At 38.7% G+C, this 23,670-nt stretch overlaps 1 protein-coding gene across 2 annotated transcripts; it reads right to left on the reverse strand.

Annotated features, from left to right (window-relative positions):
• Positions 1-4,104: 4,104 nt before the first annotated feature.
• Positions 4,105-19,137, reverse strand: kmt5c (lysine methyltransferase 5C). Of its 2 annotated transcripts, none has more exons than XM_031318775.2 (9): positions 18,772-19,137; positions 18,188-18,320; positions 16,812-16,977; positions 16,490-16,599; positions 16,199-16,362; positions 14,564-14,583; positions 14,157-14,293; positions 13,853-14,025; positions 4,105-11,048 (listed from the first exon to the last, which is right to left on the reverse strand). In XM_031318775.2, exons 2-9 carry the CDS (start codon positions 18,298-18,300, stop codon positions 5,722-5,724), a joined length of 6,210 nt encoding a protein of 2,069 aa, XP_031174635.1. In that variant the 5' UTR covers positions 18,301-18,320; positions 18,772-19,137; the 3' UTR covers positions 4,105-5,721. The 2 variants fall into 2 exon arrangements, with proteins under 2 accessions (XP_031174635.1, XP_031174636.1); XM_031318776.2 differs by having other exon boundaries at positions 18,188-18,346.
• Between the last annotated feature and the right edge of the window lie 4,533 nt (positions 19,138-23,670).

The raw sequence follows: 23,670 nt of genomic DNA on the forward strand, positions 1-23,670 counted from the left end.
TCCATCTCAGTGTGCATTCTGATAAGCATTTCTTATACATATTGCCTCATTTAAAGTACATCCTAAATAATTTATGTGGTTTTTATTCTGCTTAAATATTATCCAGAATTGTGCTGCAATTTAATCTTGCAGTTCATCATATAACTGTGAGATAGTAGTTACTTTTCTTCCTGTTTATGGATTCTTCTCTCTTCTCAAGAAACAATATTTCTAGTAAATCTAGTAAATCTCATACGCTGTTTTATTTGTTTTTGCACCATTGTGTCATGTTTTCCATTTTCCTGACAAAGACCCTGTTGGGTTGAAATGCTGCCTTTTAGTCCAATAAACTTGCACAAGCTATAATTCAGTGGGCTGATATCATTAGTACTGGAGCTAACAATTATCGTTAATAATTAATCTGACAATTATTTTCCCTATTTTTGTTATTGGTGCAATAGAACATTCCAAAAAGACATAGGACAATTGGACAGTGTTAAAACATAGAGACATGAAGACAAGCACAGTACAGTTTAATGATGATTCATGACAAAGAGGATAAGAGACAAGGTAGGGAGGATAATAGCTTAGTAATACTAATAATAATACAAATGATGATGAAAACGGAGGATGTGGGTGATTTTAGTCTTGTGGGGTTGTAAATTGACCATGTAAGTCCACTGGCCAGCATCGATTTATCGATCAATTGTTTGGTCGATGAAACATTAAAAACCTGTCTATCAGTGTCCGAGAGCCCAAAGTGTTGTGTGTCATGAAGTGCATAACTTTATCCGTAAACATATTCAATTTATAGAAAAAAAACAGCAGCAATATCACAATCAAAATGCATTTTTGCTTGAAAAATCATTGGAATGGTTAATTGATTATGAAAAAAGTCGCAGAATCATTTTCTCTCTGAATCTGCCATCCTGCACCTGGATTACATTTAACATTAGATGTGCTCACAAATACTATACTACATATTTCACATGATTAACAATGAAGCAAATGCCATGCCATGGCATCATATCTCAGGCATGGCAAGGCGGTCTGTGCTTCAACTCAAAGGTCACAGTGACAGGCAAACCCTGACATCTCGGCTCTTGAAAGTGGCATTAATAACTATAAATATCACCATCCTTCACTCTATTTTCTCTCATTGACATTACATCCATTAGGTCCAAGCTGGGCGTTTAGAAACTGATGTGAATGAACCTCGTACAGTGGGGGCTGTCCACCTCTTCACTCAGCCGGTGACTCATGTAGAGGTAATTTTCTCACACTGTATTAAATGTATTAAACCATCTGATGTATTGGTTTCTATAAATTAGGTTTGCATTGATTAGTCAGCCTGCATCTGCCAGCACTGCTTCTTTGACTGATTGAGTATGTATCGGAGGGTGTGTTTAACTGCTTTTGTTCATCAGGCTCAAGCAGGACCAACAGTAGTAATTGGATGAGAGTAAACAAGCAGTAAGCTGAAAAGGATTGCTGTGCTTCATCAAAAACCACACAAGAAACTGTGGTGTGTATAAGGAAACGGGGGAGTCGCCTTAATAGCAGACAGTCAGACTTAATAAAGAAAGATAGCCATAATAATGACAAGAGCAATATCCCTGCTTGTGTAGCTGACATATTTATTCAGGCCCCTATGTCAGACAGACAGGGTTTTGTTACAGTCATAATTTACACTAATGCACCTCAGCCAGTAGCCAGTCATTTGAAGCCTCTGTCACCTGGGAAATAATGTGCAATGCCTGTACACCTTTCTAAAGCTCTCCCCCCAGCCTATAAGCTTGTTTCTCAGGGTTACAGACTGTTTGTGTCCCTTCACCACAAGTGCAACTGCTCTACTGCTGATGATGGTGGTTCAAACACTACAGAACAAAAAGCAACAGCAACTCAACACAGTCAGCTATTTCACAGGGCTACTGCTTCCGTGCAACACTCATATGACAGATCATAATCCCCAGAGTCCTGAACATGGGGATCATGGAGTCATGTGGCTACATACATGCTTGTAGTTGGGGTAAAATAGATTTGTGATGTACACAAGACGAGGAGTGAGTGAGGGGACGTCTTAATGAATATCAAAAATGTGGAAAACTAACTAAAGAGTTAAAATGGTTGGAAAATAAATCATGCGGCATAAAATGGAATTCTACTGTATTTTGTATATAGCAATGCTGCATGGAGTATACAAGGTTAAAAGCAGTGGTGGACAGTGGCTAAACATTTACTCTAGAAGTGTACTGAAGTACAATTCTTAAGGTACTTGTACTTTACTTGATTATTTCCATTTCATGCTACTGCATATTTCTACACCACTACATTTCAGAGAAAAATATTCTTTTTATTCCAATACATTTATCTGACAGCTGTTACCAAGCTTTTACTTCGAGGAAACATATAAGATTACAAAATAGCATATAAAAACAGTATTTCTGGAGCTTGTACTGTTTTTTTCTTTTTCTTCTTTTCCTTCTTATTAATCATCTCATGACCCCTCAGATGTATCTTGTAACCCCTACGTTGGGAACCACTGGACTAAACTGTATGTAAGTAATTAAGCTCCACATTGGCCAGCTACAACAGTGAAATGCTGCACACACAATGTAGCGTCACTTTTCATAACTTATTAATGTAAAATATAATACTTGATCACAACTGTTCACAGGGGACCTTTACTGTAGAACCAGTACTTGGTTCTAAGTGGTTCTTCCACCACCACTCAAAAGGAGATACAACTGAAGGAGTCTTGTGCTGTTGTCTTGTGATTTGGTGAGTGCTGCAAGCAAAGTAAATTCAATGTTAATAGTCGCATAAATCTAAGCAAATAAACCTGTGTACTCTGTTTTGACAGCTGAAAACACTAGGTTTTAACAATGTCACATTGTTATCTCCTGTTTTTTTCTGTCCCTTTAACTGTACCATCTCCAAGACTCCCTCTCCCTCGCTATTATAAGGAATAATCTCTCCCTCCCTTCCCATCCTCATTATGAGAAAACTGTTATACTTGGCAACAGAATTAACTGCTCGGCTGCTACTGAGAGCTAGAAAGAAAAGCAGAAGTGGGTCAAGTGCTGCAGGAGAGGAGGGGAAAATTGCTGAAAAACACTGGTTGTGTAGGATGAAAGCACAGGTAGAGAGGGAGGAGGTAAAGGCTCAGCACTACACCAGGAGGACGGATGCTCGCGCCAAGCTTTGAAATCAACCAGAAGAATACATTAGAGCAGGAGGAGAATGAAGATGAACCAAAACAGAAAATCTTAACTGACAGTAAACAACTTTCTGACTGTAGCGTATAACAATGATGTAAAGATTATAACATATTCTTCTGCTGTGGTGGACTCAACACATAAAAAATTGTAAATGTTTCATCTAAATGTCTTTAACAGTGGCAAACGTACTCTGTCACAAGCAAAAGCCTGAAAGTACTAAAAGTAAAAGTACTCATTATGCAGAATGCAGAATGGCCCATTTCAGAATCATATATTATTGGATAATACCGATGGATGAACCAGAAACTTATGTAGTGGAGTAGTATAAAGTAGCTTTAAATGTAATTACTCAACTACTTACTTACTCAAGTAAAGTACAAGTTCCTCAAAATTGTACTTAAGTACAGCAGTCGAGTAAATGTACTTTGTTACTTTCCACCACTGCTATTTAATATTTCTTTTTTTTTTTGTTTAACACAAGCAATTTGAAGATGTTACCTTGGGCTTCAGTGAAATAAATGGCATGTTTCACTATTGTGCAACATTTTACACCAAATGATTAATAGATTAATCAAAAATGAAAATCAGAATATTATTCGATAATGAAATAATAATTATTGAAGCCCTAATTTGAAAACAATGATGATAGAGTAAATTGTTTGATTATGAGGGACACAATTAAAGAAAGGTATGTCAATCGATTTATGCAGATATAGGAATGGCATAATATGGTCCAGCCTTGAGAAGTAGTAAAATGGACTGGATGTCTTAACCAATCAAATATAAGTGATTACATAGATGATCAATCAAATTAACAAGAGTATTGTAAAATTGCAGACATAATGTAACCACAATTTGTGGTCTTTTGAAACGTAGTATTAAAAAGAGAGCCAAAGACAGAAAATACAAAAAGAATTAAGTTTCTTTAATGATATAGGCTACATTTGTACATTTCTACAGCAGAGTTTCAGTAAGACTAACTGCCAATTAGAAAAAAAGACAGAGACAGTTTTACCTGTAACAACTGAACAATTGGATAACATGTCAAAGGCTGTGAAATTAAATACTCAATGTAAATATTCAGTTCAGTATTTTGTCCCATTAAATAATGATAAAAAAAAAACATTTTAATAGTTTGAACAATCAATGTGAAATATAAATTACATTAAAGCACCATTTCAAGGATGAGGATATTAAAATAAATAATTGGCCTTTCCATATCAAGACAGTACATTTTCATGGTAATAATGTAAGGTTGTGCAGTCACACTGAAAACTCCTGCCCACTGATGTCCAATGGGTTCAACATACAGTACATCATAACATGAGGGGAATGCTCGCGTGACTTCCACAATCGACAGCAAATACATTTGCTCACTATATAAACACCTATAACTGTGTTGCTCCATCAGCCACAACAAAATAACAGTAGCTATTGCAGGTGATGCATAACTTATCCTTCTGTACTTTCTGTATAACAATTAACTTTTTTTGAAAAACAATAACACTAAATAAATGACAAAAGTGAGTAACTGTGAAAAGATTGTCACTTTTCTGGTGGTGATATCTACATAAAATGTTTCAAACTGGAAGAACTCCCATTAAGCACAACTGGCCTGAAAAAAAAAAAAAAAACATACTGCAGTTTCTCCCACTCACTCATCCACACTAAAACTCTAAAGAGCAGCTGTATAAAAAAAACCAAAAAAAAAAAAAAAAAAAAAAAACCACCTCATGTCACGCATGTCTTTACCCAGTAGAGTTGTCCTTGAATATATATTGTTTCAGGTCAGGAAATCATCTTACTGTACACTGTTCATGCACAAGCCTTTCATTTATGCACTAATGGCTAATGATAATGGTAACAACAACACACCTTACTTTAATCCCTCAAGGTTTGCCTGCCAAATGCATGCACACTCACGCACACAAACACACACACACATAGTTACACACAAAGTGAGAAAAGAGCTCACTGTGAGTATAAAAACAAGGGTGAACTGTTTCAACAGGTGCTTTAAAAAGTCACTAGAACATATCAAAGACTGAGGCACAAAGCTGCCTTTTTAAAACCAACCAATACAAGTACCAGCAGCCAACCAATGATGGTGCTCCTTTCACTACTGCCATACAGGTATAGAAAAAGTCATACAGCTATGTTAAAGTAGAGTAAGAGGGCCTTCAATGTTTACGGGGCGTGTAAGTTCAATTTGTGACTGCTAGTCTTAATGCATTTTTTTATTTGGTATTTTCAGCAAATTGTAATGGTTATTTATTTTTGTAAATCATACAGTAGTTAAAACACGCTGATACGTCCGCTTTACATAAAATTCTGTACAAGCCATTCATACATTAACAGTCTGTCAAACTAATGATTTAGAAATGTCAGCGGGCTTTAATAACTGGTAGACTATGAAATACAGTGTTTACAAAAACATCTTGTGGCAGATACTGTATGATCCCCCGTGAGCAAAACAACATCCAAATGTATTCTGGGATCCATTGACTCCGGCTGGTATAAATCAATCCGAGTACTGGAGATCTAAGTCTACTGTGCCGTCTGTCACCACTAACCTCACTCTCTTGGGTTTTGTGGAACCCATGGAGTGAGACGATGCAACAGGTCCATAGTGTGGTGCGCCTGCGTGTTCCCCAGGCTGGCACTGTTGCTGCATGTCCTTCCTGCAATGTTCATCCTGACCTTTGAGCCCTGAAAATCCACCCAAGGAAAAAGATGCTGGGTTAGACGGCTGGGGTCCACAGGGCTCGAGAACCAGTCGGCCTTGGGTGCCTGAAGGTTCCATCAGACAATGGTATGTGTAGTTTGTCGAGCCTAATCCTGGGTAACCCTCAGCCCCATCCCTGAGACCTAGGGTCAATGAATGATCACCACTGAAGTTTAGTACGTAAGGAGGACCTTGATAGCCATAAGGGAAAGAGGCTGAGGAAGTGGAGGACTGACTCTTGTTTGCTGGTGCTGGCGTACCAGGAGCTGTACTGTGTGTTACTTGGGGGTTGCTGTGCTGAGGCATGGGCGAAAGAGACGAGCCAAAGCTAAAATCAAAAGGGTCTTGCTGAGTGTAACATGGCTGGTGCTTGTCTGAGGTCGACTGAGTGGATTTCTTGTCTTGTGGTGATGAATAACCATCACACACTTTGCTAGGAAAGAAGAAGGGTCTTGGCAGCGCTGAAAAGTTTTTGTATGTCATGTTGGTTTCAACATTTTCATGTTTGTCAGATGACATCTTACTTTTAATAAAAGACTGAGGGAAAGAGTGAGGTTTGTTGAAATGTGGGCTGGACTTGCTGGAGGAACCAAGATGGCCAACACCTTTTCCAAACCCTTGAACAGAAATGTTGCCTTTATGATGACTGTCTGTGCCAACACCTAGTTTCTGCTGGGTCTTTTCAATAGCACCTGATTTTGCACCAAGTGTTCTGGCTGTGACGATCGGGCTGCCAGAAGCCATGGCGTCTTTACAAGGTGCACTATACAAGTTCTGACTCTGGTTCCCCTCCTGAAACTTAAGCACCTTGTGAATAACTGTTGAGGTTTTCTCCTGGGATTTGAATGGATTGTCAGGAGGATTGGGATTTTTCACAGTGAAGAGTTGAGGAGAGAGAAATTTGTTTGACATTTGAGATGGCGGGACAGATTTAGTCAAGCAACTCTGGGGTACCCCTCTTATTGTGTTTGGCTGACCACTTAAAAAAGTCCGGGATTTACTAGGAATGGTCATACAATGGAAGGGGCCCTGGGTTTTAATGTTTGCCTGGGCTTTTGATTGACTGGTGTTCGACTTGACATTGATGGAGGGCTGGGTTAAAGTAACAGGAGTGTGAGATGTAACAGAAGATGGTGTTGCAGCGAACAACCGAGGCTTACTGACTACAGGAAAGGACTGAGTTCTGAGGTCTTCTCTGGACAGCCTCATTCCTGGATTTTTACTTAGAATTCGATCTTTAGCAGTGAAGTCAGAGTTGCAGAGAGCTGAAAAACTGAAACTGGGGTTGGGTAGGTTTCTGTCTTTGGAGGTATCCTTCGCTTCACATTCCAGAGGAACCGAGTCACCTTTGGAAGAAATTAGACCTGGAAAAAAGTTCAGATCCTCACTGGTAAAGTTACTTCCTGGACTGGGAGGGCCAAGGTATGGGGTCTCAGTAGCCCATGTATCAGACGGACTGTGAGAGAGGGGACTGCTGAAAGGATCTGTAGGTGGATCCAGTGAACACAGATCTGATGGGGAAGATGGAAGTATGTTCTGTGGCTGATAATATCCCTCAAAGTTGAGACATTGAAAATCCAGAATATCATCACAGCAGTTTGTGAAGCTGGGCTCACCGGTAAGCATGTTATCAGCAGTTGTGAATGGAGGAGACTGGGACGGGGGCTGAATGACAGAATTAGAAGCACTGGAACACGCTGTTGGCTTTTCCAAAGTCTGAGATGAACACAAGCCCTCGGAGAGCCTAGAGAGACTGTTGTCAATTTGTTGGAGAGTATGACTAAGACAAGCAGTGGGTGTTTCTACAGGGCCACACTTTCGTGGTCTCTCCATTTTGTGCCTCAATTTCCTTCCTCCGCTGTTCATCTCTGGCCTTTCAGTGATTGGATCTGCAGCTGGGGATATAACCTCAGTTTTATTGTCATTGAGAGGGGAAGACAGAGACAGTGGTGACAGAGACAGGGAAAATGGTGGCGGTTCTGTTTTCAGAAGGGCTGAGGTGCTGTTCAGTCTCTGTGAAGGGGACTCTTCTTTGAGCTTGCTAAGATCAGTACATCCTTTCTTTTGTTTCCCTAAAATGTGACCCTTCATCTCTTTCTTAACTTTGGGCTCTACCTTAAATTCAGTTTGTATGAGCTTCTCTTTGCTGTCCACCTCCCAAATATCATCTGTCTTTCTGCGTAGTTTAATTACTGGTAACGGAAGACCATTTGAATCAAATTCAGGATGCAGTTTCTGTTGTGACCCAGTTTCAAACAAGCAGCAGTTTTTTACAAAACGATCCTCAATTTTTGTTTCTTGCCCTTCAGCTGACATATCACTGTCATTTTTGAAAATCTCGTTTTTTTCTGGCAGCAGCTTGACTCCATCTAGAAGTTCTTTATCAAGCTTGTCTTTAATTTCTACTTTGTCAATGGGCATTTCACTGGATCCACACACATTTTCAAGGTCTTTGTCTGATTTTGCATCTGAGGATGCATTTGTGATTTTCCTTTCACTCAGCCTCTCACCTCTTTTTTTCAAACGATGCAATCTGCTCTTTGACTTCTTACTAGCCTGCACATGTGCCTGAGCTGCCTCCATCTCCATGTTTAAAATTGATACAGAATCCATGATGGCTTTAAAAGGGTCGCATGTCAACAAATCATCTCCCTTTTCTGTTTTCAATGACATATTTTCCAATCCTGCTCTTTGCATCTCCCATATTCTCCCTCTCCTCCTCTTAAAACGAATCTTAAAATCGACGCCTGGCTTTGTCTCCTCCAAATCACTTTGCTGGATTAACGTTTCCACCTCATCTTCCTTTCGGAATTTATTTGGAGTTGGATTTTTGCCACGCTGCTCTTGGATTTTAGCAGGATCCTCAGCTGTTTTGTCCTCTGCAAGCTTGTCAATGTCATCCTCATCTTGCCTCTCTAATTTACACTTTTGAGCTTTCCTCAATAAAAGGCTTTGCTGATCTTCATTGGCTCGGGACCGAAGCACTCTCTTAAAGGGGGTTTGTTTTGTGATCCTTTGGGGGTTTAACCTCTGGACTTCTGTACTCCTAAATCGGCCTTTAAAATCTCGTTTCGCCTTGCTACTCTCCCCTGAACACGTAGTAAGGCCCTGCCTCAGCTCTGCAGATGAATTTAACTCTGTGGCTTCTTTGGAAGCTTGACCTGCAGCAGAATCCAAACCTTGTTCAGAGTCTACTTCCACAGAACTGTGAAATGTACGTTTCTTCAGAGGTATGTTGGACTGTATGTGTGCCTGTGGATTGGTATCTGGATGCAGATTAGTAGTAGGTTTTGCTGAAATTATTGACTTATGAGGTAGTGGGTTGAGGCAGGAGGCTGGTGGGTCATTATGCCTCTGTGGTGACTGAAGCTGCAAACTGTCTTTACTCAACAAAGTCTTCTTCACTGTAGCTGGGACTTCTTTGCTCAAGTGTCCCTTGGTGCTTTGCTTAGCTTTTGCTTTTGTTTTCGCTGCTCTAGGCCTCATTTTACGTCGTATCATAATCCTCCTCTGCACTGAACAATGGTACCTGCCTCCATTTATTTCAGTCGGTTCTTCTTTCTCCTCAGCACTTTGCATTTCTTTAGAGGCCGAAGTAGAAAACCCTCTTCTTACAATATCTCTGTGTAATCTCTTATCTATTAAGGGTTTATTTTTTCTTAAAATATCAGATAGCAGAACCTTCGCCGGCTTTATGATAATTTCTTCTTCGTTACTACTTACTGGCTGTTTAGTCACACTCCTAGTCATTTGTTCTGATAACTTAACTCCTTCCTCGACTTTATTTTTAACACACTGTAGGTTATTTTGTCCTCTAATTTTTTTACTGGGCACTATTTTACATTCTGACTCTTTCACTTCTTCCAGGGCCATGATACTTTTACGTTCCACAATTACAGATGGAGCATTACTCTTTTCATTCTGCCCTTCAACGTTGCTTTTTATAATGTCCTGCTGCTCCTTTAGTAAATCATCTTTTTCTTCTGACACTGCTTGTATTTCGATAACCTTGTCACCCCCCCCTTTCTTGCTGTGGGATAAATCACTTCCTTGTCTCTTCCTTAAATTTACTTTATCGGTGGCCTTGAAAAACATTTCCCTCACCCCTCTGTTTCCTTCAGCTGTGCAGATCTCTGAACTTTCCCCCTGCCTCTGTTGAGATCCAGACACTTTTTTTTCTGACTGTACCGTCAGGGGCGCTGGTCTGCGACACCGGCTTTGCCTGGTCCTACCTCTTAACTTCACTGCTCCTTTCCTGTCTTCAGCGGTCTTTCCTGCTTCTACACTTTGTGACATTGATAACCTTGTTAGGTTGACTGTAAGGTATTGCTTCAGTGATATTAGTGGATTGTCAACAGCTTTCTTCGTTACATCTGTGACACTCTGACAAACTTCTAGCATGGATGATGTGGTTGTGTGCTCCATTTGCTCAGCGGCTGGGTTTTGAGCCAAGTCGATGATGCAGGATTCAATGCTGCTGCACTTGTTGCTTTGACTCTCTGTGATTGCATTTTCAATCTTCTCTTGTTGTATTGCACTGCAGGTTTTGTCATTTTCGACAGGGTGACAAACCGTTGTAGTGTTAGCTGTGTTATTGGACCCTGTTTGACGTGTGAGCGTGGTTTGAACCATGCTTCTTGTTCTCGAAGAGTACCTCTTGGGAACTGGCCGCCTATCCACCACTTTGACAGATTTCCCATTAAGGCCTGCACTGTTTGCTGCAGGTTTACTATTCTGATTAACTGACATGGATGAATTTAGGGTGAAAGGCTTCAAGTTTACCTCACTGCTGTTACTTTCTTCACCAATCAAATTTAGTTCACTCAGCCTGTTAGCTTTTGGCTTCACTTTCTCCAGTTGTTGCAGCAAAGCCCTTTCTTTGCTTTTTGGATTCTTACAATTGAGTAAGAAATCCACTGAGTGGCGCCGTACTGTGATTCTAAGGTCCTTCAGAGTAAATTGGTACAAAAGAGGATCTGTCCACCACTGTTTGGAGGACTTTATTGGGTGCTTGCCTGATCGTCTGTGCTTCTCTCGTCTCCACTTCTTTGTTTGACAAAATTTTCTGTTCTTCAAGGCATTTCTCCTCATCTGCTGGGTAAAGGAATTCCTTGAGGGGATGGCTATAAATGAAAGACAAGAAAGAAGCAGTTGAACTTGAAGCATCTATTTTGCTAACGTGTATGTTTACATAAGCAGTGCATGAAAATCATGCTTATATAAAACGATGAAAACACAGACAGACATTCTATTGTATTAGGGTTGGGTACCAAACCTGGTACTTTTACCGGTACCGACCGAATCACGTCGGTACTACCGAGTATTGGTTCACGTAAAATCAAACGGTGCCAAATTTCGGTACCTGAGAGTAAGCGCAAGCTTATCTGTCCTCTCTGCATATTGACAGAGAGCAGAGGTCCGACACACACACACGCGCAGAAGTGCGGACAGAGGAAACTACGTCGGCTCTGCAGTTTTGTTGAAGTCACAGTGAGTCACGGCGATGCCGATAAAGTGGTTTCAAGTGTGGTTACAGTTTTTCAAAACTTCCCGCAGACACCTTTCACTGTGATATGATATTAATGGCGATGGCGAGTCGCGGTGCTGTTGACGTTACACTTCCTCTGAGCAGGCACAACAGTGGTTTCTGTGCCCTGGGGACTGACTGACAGGCTGAGGTTGTAAGGCAAGGCAACTTTATTTCTACAGCACCTTTCAGCAACAAGGCAATTCAAATTGCTTTACATGAAACATTAAAGAGCAGTTAAAAACGGTCATGATGAAAATAAAACAGGCTAAAATAGAATAATATACAAATACAAGAATAAAAGTTTAATAATTATTCAATTTAATAGGTTGTAGGGACGGGTTTGGGAGGGGTTTAATTTTTATTTCTTATTTTATTTCTGTCAGTGTAAAATATTCTAAATAAATAGCATAATGTTCTAAGTAAATAGGTTTGGAATTATTTTTAAAACTGAAATATTTTTTTTGTAATTACAGAGGTAAAGTACCAAAAAAGGTACCGTTGGGTACCGGAACCGAATTCCAGGTACCAGTATCGGTAGTGGTATTGGTTCAGATGCGAAAGGTACCCAACCCTACATTGTATTTAATAAATTTTTTTTAAATCAAATAACATTTTTTTAAATATAAATGCCTAGCCATAGATATGATTTGAGTGAGAGAAGCCAGAACCCCTGCAAACTGCTATGATTAATTGTCTATGTAGTGAGCCATTTACTGCACAGCAGAGGCCAAGATAGTCTGTGGTACTCACAAAAGAGGATGCTCGGAAAGTCTTCAGGGTGTACACAGACGGCACTAACTGTGAATTATATTGAGCTGGTTTTAGCATATTTTCCTTTACCAAGAAGCAACCAATCACGTCTATTGACCCAAACACATCAGAGCAACAGTGGGACATGTGGGAAATGGTATGATTCTACCTTTTTTTCCCCCCACAGTGAATTATGAGAATACGGACACTTAATGCGAGTTAACAAAGAGATAACAGAAACCGTAATTATCAATCAATATGCAATTTAAAGTGGAATAACAACTCCTTGCAAACTTAGTTTGTGGAGTTTGTCACAAAGGGAATGCTGCTTCTTGCAAATAAAATGCCCAACATCCACAAGAACAGCTCTCATACTTGAAAAGATCCATGTAATTGCGCCTCAAAAGATGCGTGTTTTGCAATGGTTAAATAAGCATGTACACATGCTAGTGCTGTCTTGACCAAACTAATAAAAACAAAAGAAAGCAGAAGTGCTTCAGAATTATTTAACAATTAAGTAAGCTATGTCAGTAAACATGATTGCAGATTCCATGCTACATCAAAACCTTAAGACATGAAGAAGCAACACAATCTGCTTCCTAAAACAGGCCCAATGTACCTGTAGAATGTATTATAAACATGGATTTTAACAGGCCCTGGATGACAGCATTCAGAGTAATTACAGAGCCATTCAACCCTCCCATCTGTTTCCAAAGAGTGAAACAAAATTCAGTAACATCTCACTGACTGTATTTAGCCTGATCTTGTTTGAGACCTAACACATCACAGAGATGTCAGGTGGTATGGTAATGCAAGTTTTGAAATCAGTTAAAAAGGTCACACTGATTATCAACCTGAATTCTATTTGTTTGACGCATAAAAAACCCTGTGATTTTCTGCAATGATACTATTATCATTCATTGCAATTGTAGTATGTGAAAAGTTTGAGTGACCACATGATTAAAGCTGCCCCATAATTTGTTTGCACACCGCCTAGAGGTGACATTTTTGGAAACAAACAAAACAAAGTCAAAATAGAAAAACATTTGTACTGACATATTCTTAGATCTGCAGGTCCCTTAGCAATAATGTTGAGATGTGAGTTGTGGGTCTCATAATGTCAAAGTGATCTGTGTGAGGTAATACAGCAGGAAAGTGCTGAAATCTGCCTTTTGCAAAGACGTATTCAACATATGTTTTATTGTCTTAATTGTGATGTATGGTAGTAAAACTCAATTCCAGCCAGGTTCGTACACATTTTGAGCTGAGAGGACCTTAATGAATGAGCAGCGTTGGTTGTCCTTAAGGTTTTCAGTTTGAAAGTGCATTTAACAACCACTAAAGTGATGAGCACACTGTCAAGCTTAGGTTATTACAAGCTGTTATTCTTGACATTGCTGCTGTATAACTGCATTGTACAGCTTATACTTCCGTTAGTTGGTTTTGAGACCCTTCTGTGGTGCTGACAGGGCTTTTAGGAAGCCAGCAATGCCAAACTTCTGTTTGAATTAGCCGACTGTCCATATTTATTTAGTTACTTTTTTATTTTACCAGTATTTAAAATCTTAATTTGTCATAGCTGTGCTAGTAATACATTTTTTACAGATTTGAAAAAGATCATTTTAGAGAAAATCCAAAAGCGGTTACCTTTAAAGATACCTGAGTGTATTCCTGGTATTATCGGCCTTGTAGCAAAGTGACCCTTCTCTCTGTGATGACGAAGATATCTCTCCCTCAGACGGTACTTTTGCCCCACCGGGTCCTTTGTTTCTTCACATTCAGGCTGCTTCCCTCTGTGTTTAAAGTGACCCTCTCCTTTCCTAAAGAACAGATAAAATTACAAAATTAAATTTCAATGAAGTTTTTTTCATATCTGATAAACATAATCTTCAGTGTAGAGAAAAAAACCAAGCAACGATAAAGACAATGTCTGATCAAATGATGGACACACCTCTCACAGGTGCAGCATTCACACATTTCATTGCCTTCCCCAAAAAAGCTGGCACCATAGTAACACGTGATCTCCTCCCCAGGTGAGATGGGTCGAATCGCTTCAACACACGCAATATTCTTCTCCCCAGGGACAAACTGGGCGGGTGAAAAAGGGAACAAAGACAAAGGTTGGTTGGCCCATGGGAAACATTAACACAGAGCAGTTAGGAAACAGAAAGATAGTGTAATTCTGTACCAAAAATACTAAATATACCAAAATAATAAAAATGTTCAATATACAAAATGTCACAATAATTCTTACTAGATTATGCAAATAAAATGTAAGCATTTGTCAAAATAATACACCTATCATTTCAATTTATCAAATCTCTTTAGTGTGCACAATAAAGAGATATTGCTGATTACCTTGCAGTTTGGTTTGCAGTCTTCAACCCAGAAGGACAAACAACAACAGAAAACACAGAGACAAAGATTTCAAGTTATTAATTCAATCACAGCGATAAATAAAGGGCTTAATATGTTGTTGATGAGCAGCTGGCTTGTACTGAATAATTTAGTAAAAGGCTCAATGGCTAAGCTGATTAACTTTCAAACATTATTAAAAGATCTTGTCACAGACTGCCCTCTGAGTGGCCAAAGCATTAACTCAAATTTCGCATCACCTTTTGTACACATTACAATTCAGTTCAGACCCTGGCTGAGGTCTGTGAAAAGCAAGCAGCTTGTGCTTATCTGTTGTAATGACTTCTATGATTGACAAAATGTTCATGTAATTACATTATGATGCCGTTTTTGAACAATATTTATGATTCATACAGTCGTGGCTACAAAAAGCGTTCACCACTACCCTTAAAATAATGCACATTTTCTATGTGGTGCAAAAGTGTCTACGATAATCTGATAATCTGGTGTAACCTACACAACATAATTGTTGATACTACTACTACTACTACTACTACTACTACTACTACTACTACAACAGGGAACAGTGTAAGAATTGTCATAAAATGAAAGTTCAAAGCAAACTAGGGAACTACACAAGTCTTAAATACATAAATGTAAGTGTTGTCACCTAAAGATAATGAAGAAATTAACAAATGTTATTTTTTGACACACATATTTTTATATATATACACACACATAGAATCATTTTAGAAACACATTTTCCTTACTGGAATTTAAAACTAATTTTATAATTCAATAAGTTACCACTTGGTCTCAGTTTGAGAGACAAAAGTTAGTTGGTGGCTGAGATTTTTAAACAAAGTGCTACATTTAACAAAATAATGTACAAAATGAGTTGCTTGTGTTAAGAAGAGTGATTCTCATGAAACAGGCATACATTAAGCATCACAATCATGAAGGACAGTTTGTCAACAATGGAAAATAACTAGACAAGATTAAGTATTTAATGTTCAGTCTAGATTCTGATCAATGCAAAAACACAAGAACAGATAATATGTTTGTTCCAGGTGATCCAGAAGTATGTGGTAGTAGTATGTAGTAGGAACAGCATGCAGAAACTGCTGCTAATCCAACTCCCAAGCACTTAACCTTTCACAATGTGCATGTGTATGCAGTACTTAATAACACAGTCATTTTTTACCATATTTGTATTGTATTTCGGATATACAACTGAAAGTTTTGATTTTACATGAAAAATCAGCCTTTTGTGAGTCTCTGAAGTATCATAACTTAAACTATGGGCCTTTCAGTATGTATGTCCGTGATCAAACATTATTAGAAAACAAATGACTAAGACTTAATTGTTATGTAGTGTGACTGCATGTAATTAAAGACCTGTCAATCAGTTTGAGAGTGATACTAGCTTCCAATCTTGTGTTTTGAATGTTGGTATTTGGTTTTCAACCTTTGTTTGCATTTTGGATCACAGACTGTGCCTTTAATAATGTTAAAAAAAAATGTTCCGCTGATGAAACTCACAGGCAAGCAGTCCAATCAGCTATGAAAATTTTGAATTGGTAAATCTGTGTGCATGTGTGCCGAGAAAGAATGAGTCATGAATGCAAACAAACTCACCATGGTTAATGAAAGCTGCAGGCCCCAGCCAGAGCTGAGCGCAGCGTTTGCGTGTGGAATACATCACACTGAAGTCATTGACTCCTGCTCTCAGCACAGCGCTGTCAGTGGGGCTCAGTTCTGCTATGCAGCCCAGCAGGACCTCCACCCGCTCCCCTGCAAACCTGCAGTGCAACAGTTCAAGTGTCACATATCCACAATTGAAAAAGAAGCACAGTCCAAGAAATGCAGCAGCTAGAGGTCAGCTACATGCTGCCTTGACAAATACAATGTGTGAGTGTGAGTGATTACCACTGCCTCGTTGAGGTTATCTTCGCTCCGTTGGTCTCTGAGGAGTATCTGTCACAGGACTCTATCTTGACACCGCTATCCAACAGGAAGGCACCAAGGTAGCGATACACCTGCAGACATCATAGTTGGTTTAGACTGTTCTCACATTCAAGTGACAAATGTAGGAATAATGGTAGCTTTCTATGAACCTAATACAGAAACTAAAAGAGGGAGACTTCCAAGCACAAATATCATAATACAACTTTTTTTAATGCATTTTGTCTAATTTAATTAGTGATTATCTTATATCTATACTGATTCGTAAGCTTAAACATCAGCTTACATGTTGTCTCAGCAGCTCCTGCCGATGGCTTCCCAAAGCATTGAAGTAGTCGCCAGCCGGTTCTCCCACTGTCAGCGCCTCGAACGTAGCATTGAAGTCATGCGTACGCTGAAAGCGCAACAGGGTCTCTTTGAGGTTACCCCAACGCCTGATCTCTGGTGGGGGACTAAAGAAGACAGAAAAGCAGAGAACGGCATATAAGAGCAGAAACAGTCAGAGGACAAAGTCTTGTCACAGTCTGTGTTAGTCTAAGGTGTGTCTGTGTAAAATGCTATTTTTAAAATTAAATTTTAGATATAGATTTAAGGACATCACAAGAGACAATAAAATATGAACCAGTGGCGAGGTGTTTGACCTAATCTTCACTACATCACCATGTATGCTTTAAATCATCAGAACATTTTTGTGCTCACACCCTTGTCAGTTAGCACATTTATGATCAAAAGGCAACCCAAGATTAAAAAATAAATTCATAATCCAATTTTATTTATGTACTAACTTGGTGTACTTGGAGAGCATACAATCACAAAAACACCAAAATCAGTCACAGGTTAAACTTGCAACTGACTACGACTAAATGACAATCACAAATATGTTGTTGAGATATTGATTATTAATTATTTGTGCATCTTTCCCAGTACAATAGTTTAATTGTATTTGAATATTCTAATTTGACAGAAAACTTGCATTGACTTTCACATTGTATTTCATAAACTTATAAATAAAAATTGCTTCAAATAAAAATGACTCATAATCTACTATCATCATTATTATCATCATATAGTAGATGTTTCTCTCTTGAGAAAATCCAGTTACATCACACTTGCAAGTGGCTGAAGCATTGGAAGCAGAAATCAACAATCACAGCATGATCAAAACAAACTTATATGACAGGTTACATGTGAATAGGGAGGTCTTGCATGTGCGTCTTGTCTATTTACACTGATTTCAGGTTTCAAAAACTCTAACAGGATGTGTTCTCCAATTGTTGTATTGAGCTAGGCAATAGTTTCCAATACACCTATGTTAATTGTAAATGGAGTTGACAGTGTGTAGGAACTTTGTTGAACTGCAGATCTTTATTTTAAACAGATACAGGACAGTAAACCACTGCTTTTTGATTCCACACACTTCCATTTCAGGATTACATTTTTTGTACATTTATGTGTCTGTACATAGATATCTTAAGGACAGGTCTGGGTGTCATGACATGCTTATACATGTCCTAGTAATTAAGGAAGAATACCACTGTACTGATGTGGAAACCCAAAAGAAATGATTAATAATAATTGTTTAAATATTGATGTGATCAAGTGGTAATTAGACTCTAGGATGGTAGTGTTGTATGAATTGACATGTCTTGAGTGACAGATTACCTGATGTTCATTTTGTGGGTGCTGAAGCCCAGCAGAGGGTCCAGCACCAAACCGGTGGCCAGGTCATCGGTCTCACACAGCTCCTTCACACTCATTCTAGTGCATCCGTCCATTGCCTCCCACCATCAGCATGCTGCGATCACACAGGTCAAAGTAACGCTATGACAACAACAACAAACCACAATATTCTATGAGTTGTGCGTCCTAGCAGCAGATCCAGTCTGCAAATGGCATTAGAACTAGCTCACTTGCTTTAATTTGGCTCACAACCCTGTCATGCAATCCCGTTTTCATTTGTATTGTATAACGTTACCCTACGTTTACAATAACCAGTATATAGTAACGTTACGTGCATGTTAGGAACGTGACTGAGCGCACATTAGCTTCCACAGCACATTAGCTTAGCGTGTCAGCTTTCTGAGAAAATATGCGGGGTTATCAGCTGAGGAGTGAGGAAGCTAACATTATCGTAGCACTAACGGTCTGTAGCCAACGTAACATGACTGCATCAGATCGTTGCCGAACTGTAAAGCAATATGCTCCCACCGTGATTCATACTGGCAGAGTGGTTTTTGAAAACATACCCGGGAGTCTTCTGTAGTCAACGATGTTATCGACAGATAGACAATTTATCGCAAGCTTCCCGCTTGCTCTGGCTCTCGTTCGCCTGGAAGGGAAAGTTAGCCTAGCAACACAACCAGCTAGCTTTCCGCCGTCTTTCTGGCTAGCCCGGTCAGCCGCGTACGAAAATGGAGTCTCCTCGTCACTTCTGAAATATGTTGGTTTGTTGACGACTGCAAATCCCAAGCTGAATTACAAAAGTCAGAAATGCATCCCACACACGACGACAAACTATCTTAAAAGTGGATATGTTACGTAGTTAGCTGACTAGCTTTGCACAACGCTCATCGAGTAGCAAAAGTTGATGGGCAACGTCCAGTGCAACCGAACTATTATTGACCACGCCCACACGCTGCTCTATTCGCTAATGTCAAGGTCAATTTTACAAATCAAGTGTTTTGAGCTTTGTGGTTGGGCAGGCGTTTTGTGGGCGAGGCCTTGTGGTTAGGTTTACTCTGGGTTTACTCTCTTGATACAGAGCAGAGGTACAGTGGCCTCTATTTGGCTGCCAACATAATTACTCACACGAACAGCTTACAGGGGATGCTGTCACCCGGAGCAATACCACAACCTGCCTGCTACGAGAAACGTTTTTAGTGTCTGTACTGTAAATCAGATGTATGGTTATCAGATGAACAGTTATTATTTGCATTAAATTGTAATTAGTGAGTAATTCAGCATCTTGGATTAGAGTTCTAGAGAGGTAGCCTACAATTTAATTTCGGATGGACAATTTACATAGCCTACTGTAATTAGGGCTTAAGCAATGAGCTTTTACAATAATTTAGTTGTAATGAGGAATATGCAACGCTGAGATTGAATTAGATTTGAATAGATAGCTGAAATAGATAGAATAGAAAGCCTTTATAAAAACAAAAGTAGGGGCGCTACTCCTGCAAAAACAAGACACCACAACAACTTCAGCAAACAAATATCTACAGCCGACAGCCCATGGTTCTAAAATGATTTAACACAATGCAGTTTTTTTTTAACTAGAATAAGAGTATTTATTGCACTAGAATACATGTAATTATTGCTGGTAAGAATTGTTATTATTGCACTAGAATAGTTATTGCACAAGATCCAGAAGGTTTGCCCTCGAAAGATTCAGGGTAATTCAAAGCTTGTTGGAATTAAGTGTGCTTATGGCCCAGAGAAAGAAACTGTTCTAATGTATTGTGTAAATAATGTAGTTCAAATTAAAGGGCCAGCAGTATTTTGTTTTTGGTCATACACATTTTAAAAACACTAATAATGAACGGGATTAGAAAGACATGCATTTCTCAACTTCATCATAGTTCAAAATATACGCCTGTTTACTGCTGTGTTTGCAGACTCATAAAAAACGTTTACAACATCAAAAACATTAATGAGGGATCGACTTGTGGTCTAGGGTTAGTTTATCAATTAAATGGCCATCAGTCTATTTGAAAGTGATCAAATGTTCCAATCTTGTGGTCTGAGTTGTGTTTACATTATGATCACTGATTGTGCCTTTAAAGGTTCAAAGTTAACTTTTAAAGAGCACGTTATCTTCCAAGCAGTTTGAAATGTGCACATTGTTGATGCACTTTTCTATCCTTGACTAACAAAATAACCTTTGGAATCCAGGGTGTCAAAGTCCTGGTTGATAGATCCTGACTTCCTTTTAAAAACAGACATAAAATTGTTTCCTAATAGAATGTGAAGAATTAGCAATATGTAGCTACAGTAGCTATGTAGCCTAGCTACATTGTTTTGCATTTAGCCTGTCAACAATTTCAGGATCTGCTCTTTTAGTCACATACTACATTTTTGCTAATCTAATTTAAGATGTATACACTAATACATCAACACTCATACATTTAACAATGAAACTATTCAATTCGCTCCACACCCAGAGCTGCCAAGTAAGGAGACGTTAAAAATGGGATTTTGCCAACAAATCTTGCGTGTTGAAATGTCTTGGAAATCAAGAAGCCCAACTGGAAAACAATCCAGAGTAGTACTATTGCATAATTTAATAGGCGTTAAGGCATTGAAGCTCCCACAGATAACTGTCTCCAAGGACTTGAAGTGAAAAGCAAACATCACTGTCTCACTGCTCAGCTGAGGTATTTTATATGTGGCTGAATTAATTCATCATAAATCACAGATTATGGTTCAGTTTTACAGTTATCAATGAGTCTATTGTCCACCTCCTTAGTGCAAAAGGTAATTTTTCAATGGCGCCTTCACCGTCATTTTCTAGTTACTGTATTTTTACTCAGTAACTTACTTTCATTCATTTATATAGTCAGTTCACACCACCCAAGCTCATTCACAGCTCTTCTTTTCTTTTTTTTTCTTGTAATAACAGTGCACACACAATATTTGATGCTTCTGTCTGGTGAAGACTCATACACAAGTCTGATTCATAAATCAACAGGAAGAATTACGAGCTGGCAGGTGGTGACTTTACTGTAGAAAACATCAGGCTGCATATCATTTATCTGCAGGACCATCACAGGCAACAGTCAAAAGCCACCTTATGTTAATGTTGCATGTATGGCAAGTTTCCCTCCATCGGGTGTTTCATATGCATCTGTTGCCATTAAAGACTTCTAGCTTTCTTTCAATATACATACTAACTCATCTCCTGTTTTCTATTTATACACTTACAGTACTGTATTGTATTACATGCTAACTAGTATCACATTGCCAGGCCTTACAACGAACAAGATCCTATTTCCATCTGTCATTTCCAACTGTATTTTGTCATACATTTATCAAATTCAGATTTTACCTTTTAAAGCCATGAAATTAAATAGATTTTCCAGAGAATTTCTGGGTTGTCTATATTTCAGTTAAAGGCAGTATAGAATGTGATTAGATTCAAAGCATCTATTTTACATGTGTTAATGCAGTTTGCCTCTGAAACTTTCTTACAGTACTCACAGGATGCTTCACACTTATTATCCCAGCAAGTGACAGAAAATCATAAAAGATAAACAAAGGGGAAAATATAAAGATGGCAAAGACAGACACAGAAGCAATCATGCTGTCCAAACCCCAGCCCCATTTTTAAAACAGAAGAGGAAGAAAGAGCCTGGCCACATGGGTGGAGAAAGGCTGTGTTGTCTGTTTATTTCTTGATAAAACTGGAAAGTGTCCGTGTGCTGTCACTGTGTGAGCCAGGTGCTACTGACTCATGCAGAACTGTTTGACAGACGGTAGAGGCAGCCTCCGCAAAAGAAAATAAGAGAGAAAAATCTGCCTTGAGGCAGGAAAGTCGTGAAGCTTTAATGTCTCACATTGTAGTCAGAAACATGTGAAAAGAAAACCAGACACAAAAATACAAATTCCATGTTTTATTTCTACCTTGTAACAGAGACAACTTGTGATTGATTTGAAAACAAATGAAATACAACAAAAAAATACCTTTATTTTCTGTTGTTTCTTTTCCTTAATTATAATAATCTAATCATTTCATATCTACCCAGCAACAGTGCATGGTGCAAAACATCCCTGATTGATTAAAAAAATCCTACACTAATAAGCCAGCAGTATCTAGCGTTAAAATTTGTCAGTGAAAACAATATGAACAAAAAAGTCATTAAAGACCAGATTCTTAGAGGTAATGACGACAGTAAATATAGAGTAACAAAAAATACATAAGCAGAGGTTTGTACAGCTATGAAAATGGAAATGAAAGTGGTCTTTATTGGACCATTTATTATAGAAGACAGATATCTACAAGTTCCGTGATGTTTCAGCACTGTATTATCTCTTACAGGAGACACTTAATTGTTTTGCATTGTTGGAGACATAATCTATTGGACATGGTCTCCACATCATGGTGCTCACGCCTTGAATTAACTTTTTATTATCCTAAGACTTGAATACATTTCTGTACATTTTCAAATCTCTTTCTGCATCATATTATCCACAAAAGGTGGGCTTGAAAATGACCTTCAGAACAACAGAACACTCTGAACATTGTTCCCCAGTAGACTCATCAGCCACATTAGCCACCTTAAACCGTGAACGGAAACTACAAGTCATCTGACTTGTGAATATCCTGTAATAATGGTGTCTATTGATGTATTTTACTTACAATATGAATATAAATACAATATCCTCATTCCATTTATTTTTATTTTTATTTCACTTCCTGAGTTGATCTAACTGGATGCGAAGTGAACATGAGCACAGATGAGGTCCGACTGCTATTTTTGTTATTTCACCTGCCCTGTCTTACACAATATTTGCGCTGGACGTGAATTGTTAAAAAGCCACACAGGATTCTAAATAAAGCTTAATTACATTGATTTGATTTTTAAAAAACATTTATTTTCTGAGGTACTGAGTTGAAAACCTCTTGCTAGAGGGAGAACGGTGTGGCGGGATGACAGCTGAATGCAACTTCCCCACCCTCTGTTTAAGTATGTGCTTATGCACTGCACTCAACTCCACTCCAATATTTACCGCCTTTGCAATCTGGAGAGCTGTGGTCGCATGTGTTCATACTTGGGCAGAGGGCTGAAGAATGAGGACAGACAGCAGACAAATGGGGGGAAAGTGTGTTTGGGTTTTAGAAATGGGCAGTGAGATACCCTGAAACACTGTAGAAAGAAAGATTTTTACCAGTTGCAACAGCCTGTGCTGTATGGACTGCTTTCACTGGGGACACCCTGTTTGCCAACTTAATGTACAGTAGAGGGAATGCAAAATGGTCCATATGTGACATTACTGTAGTGATAGATCCTATTTAAAAAAAAAAAATAAAAAGTCAGTCAGTGTGACTGTGATGTCTTGGGGTTCACAGTTGGCAGAGGATCCACGTATATATATATATATATATATATATATATATATATATATATATATATATATATATATAT

Source organism: Sander lucioperca, chromosome 21 (genome assembly GCF_008315115.2).
Source record: "Sander lucioperca isolate FBNREF2018 chromosome 21, SLUC_FBN_1.2, whole genome shotgun sequence".
Taxonomy (NCBI): domain Eukaryota; kingdom Metazoa; phylum Chordata; class Actinopteri; order Perciformes; family Percidae; genus Sander; species Sander lucioperca.

Bases quoted from the DNA above. Each gene is read 5' to 3' on its own strand.
- kmt5c (XM_031318775.2), bottom strand. From the start codon at position 18,300: ATGGACGGATGCACTAGAATGAGTGTGAAGGAGCTGTGTGAGACCGAT. The intron at 14,584-16,198 runs GTGAGTTTGTTT...TCTGGGTTGAAG, and splicing joins TGCAGCTTTCATTAACCATG to ACTGCAAACCAAACTGCAAG. The intron at 14,026-14,156 runs GTGTGTCCATCA...TCTGTTCTTTAG, and splicing joins GAATGCTGCACCTGTGAGAG to GAAAGGAGAGGGTCACTTTA.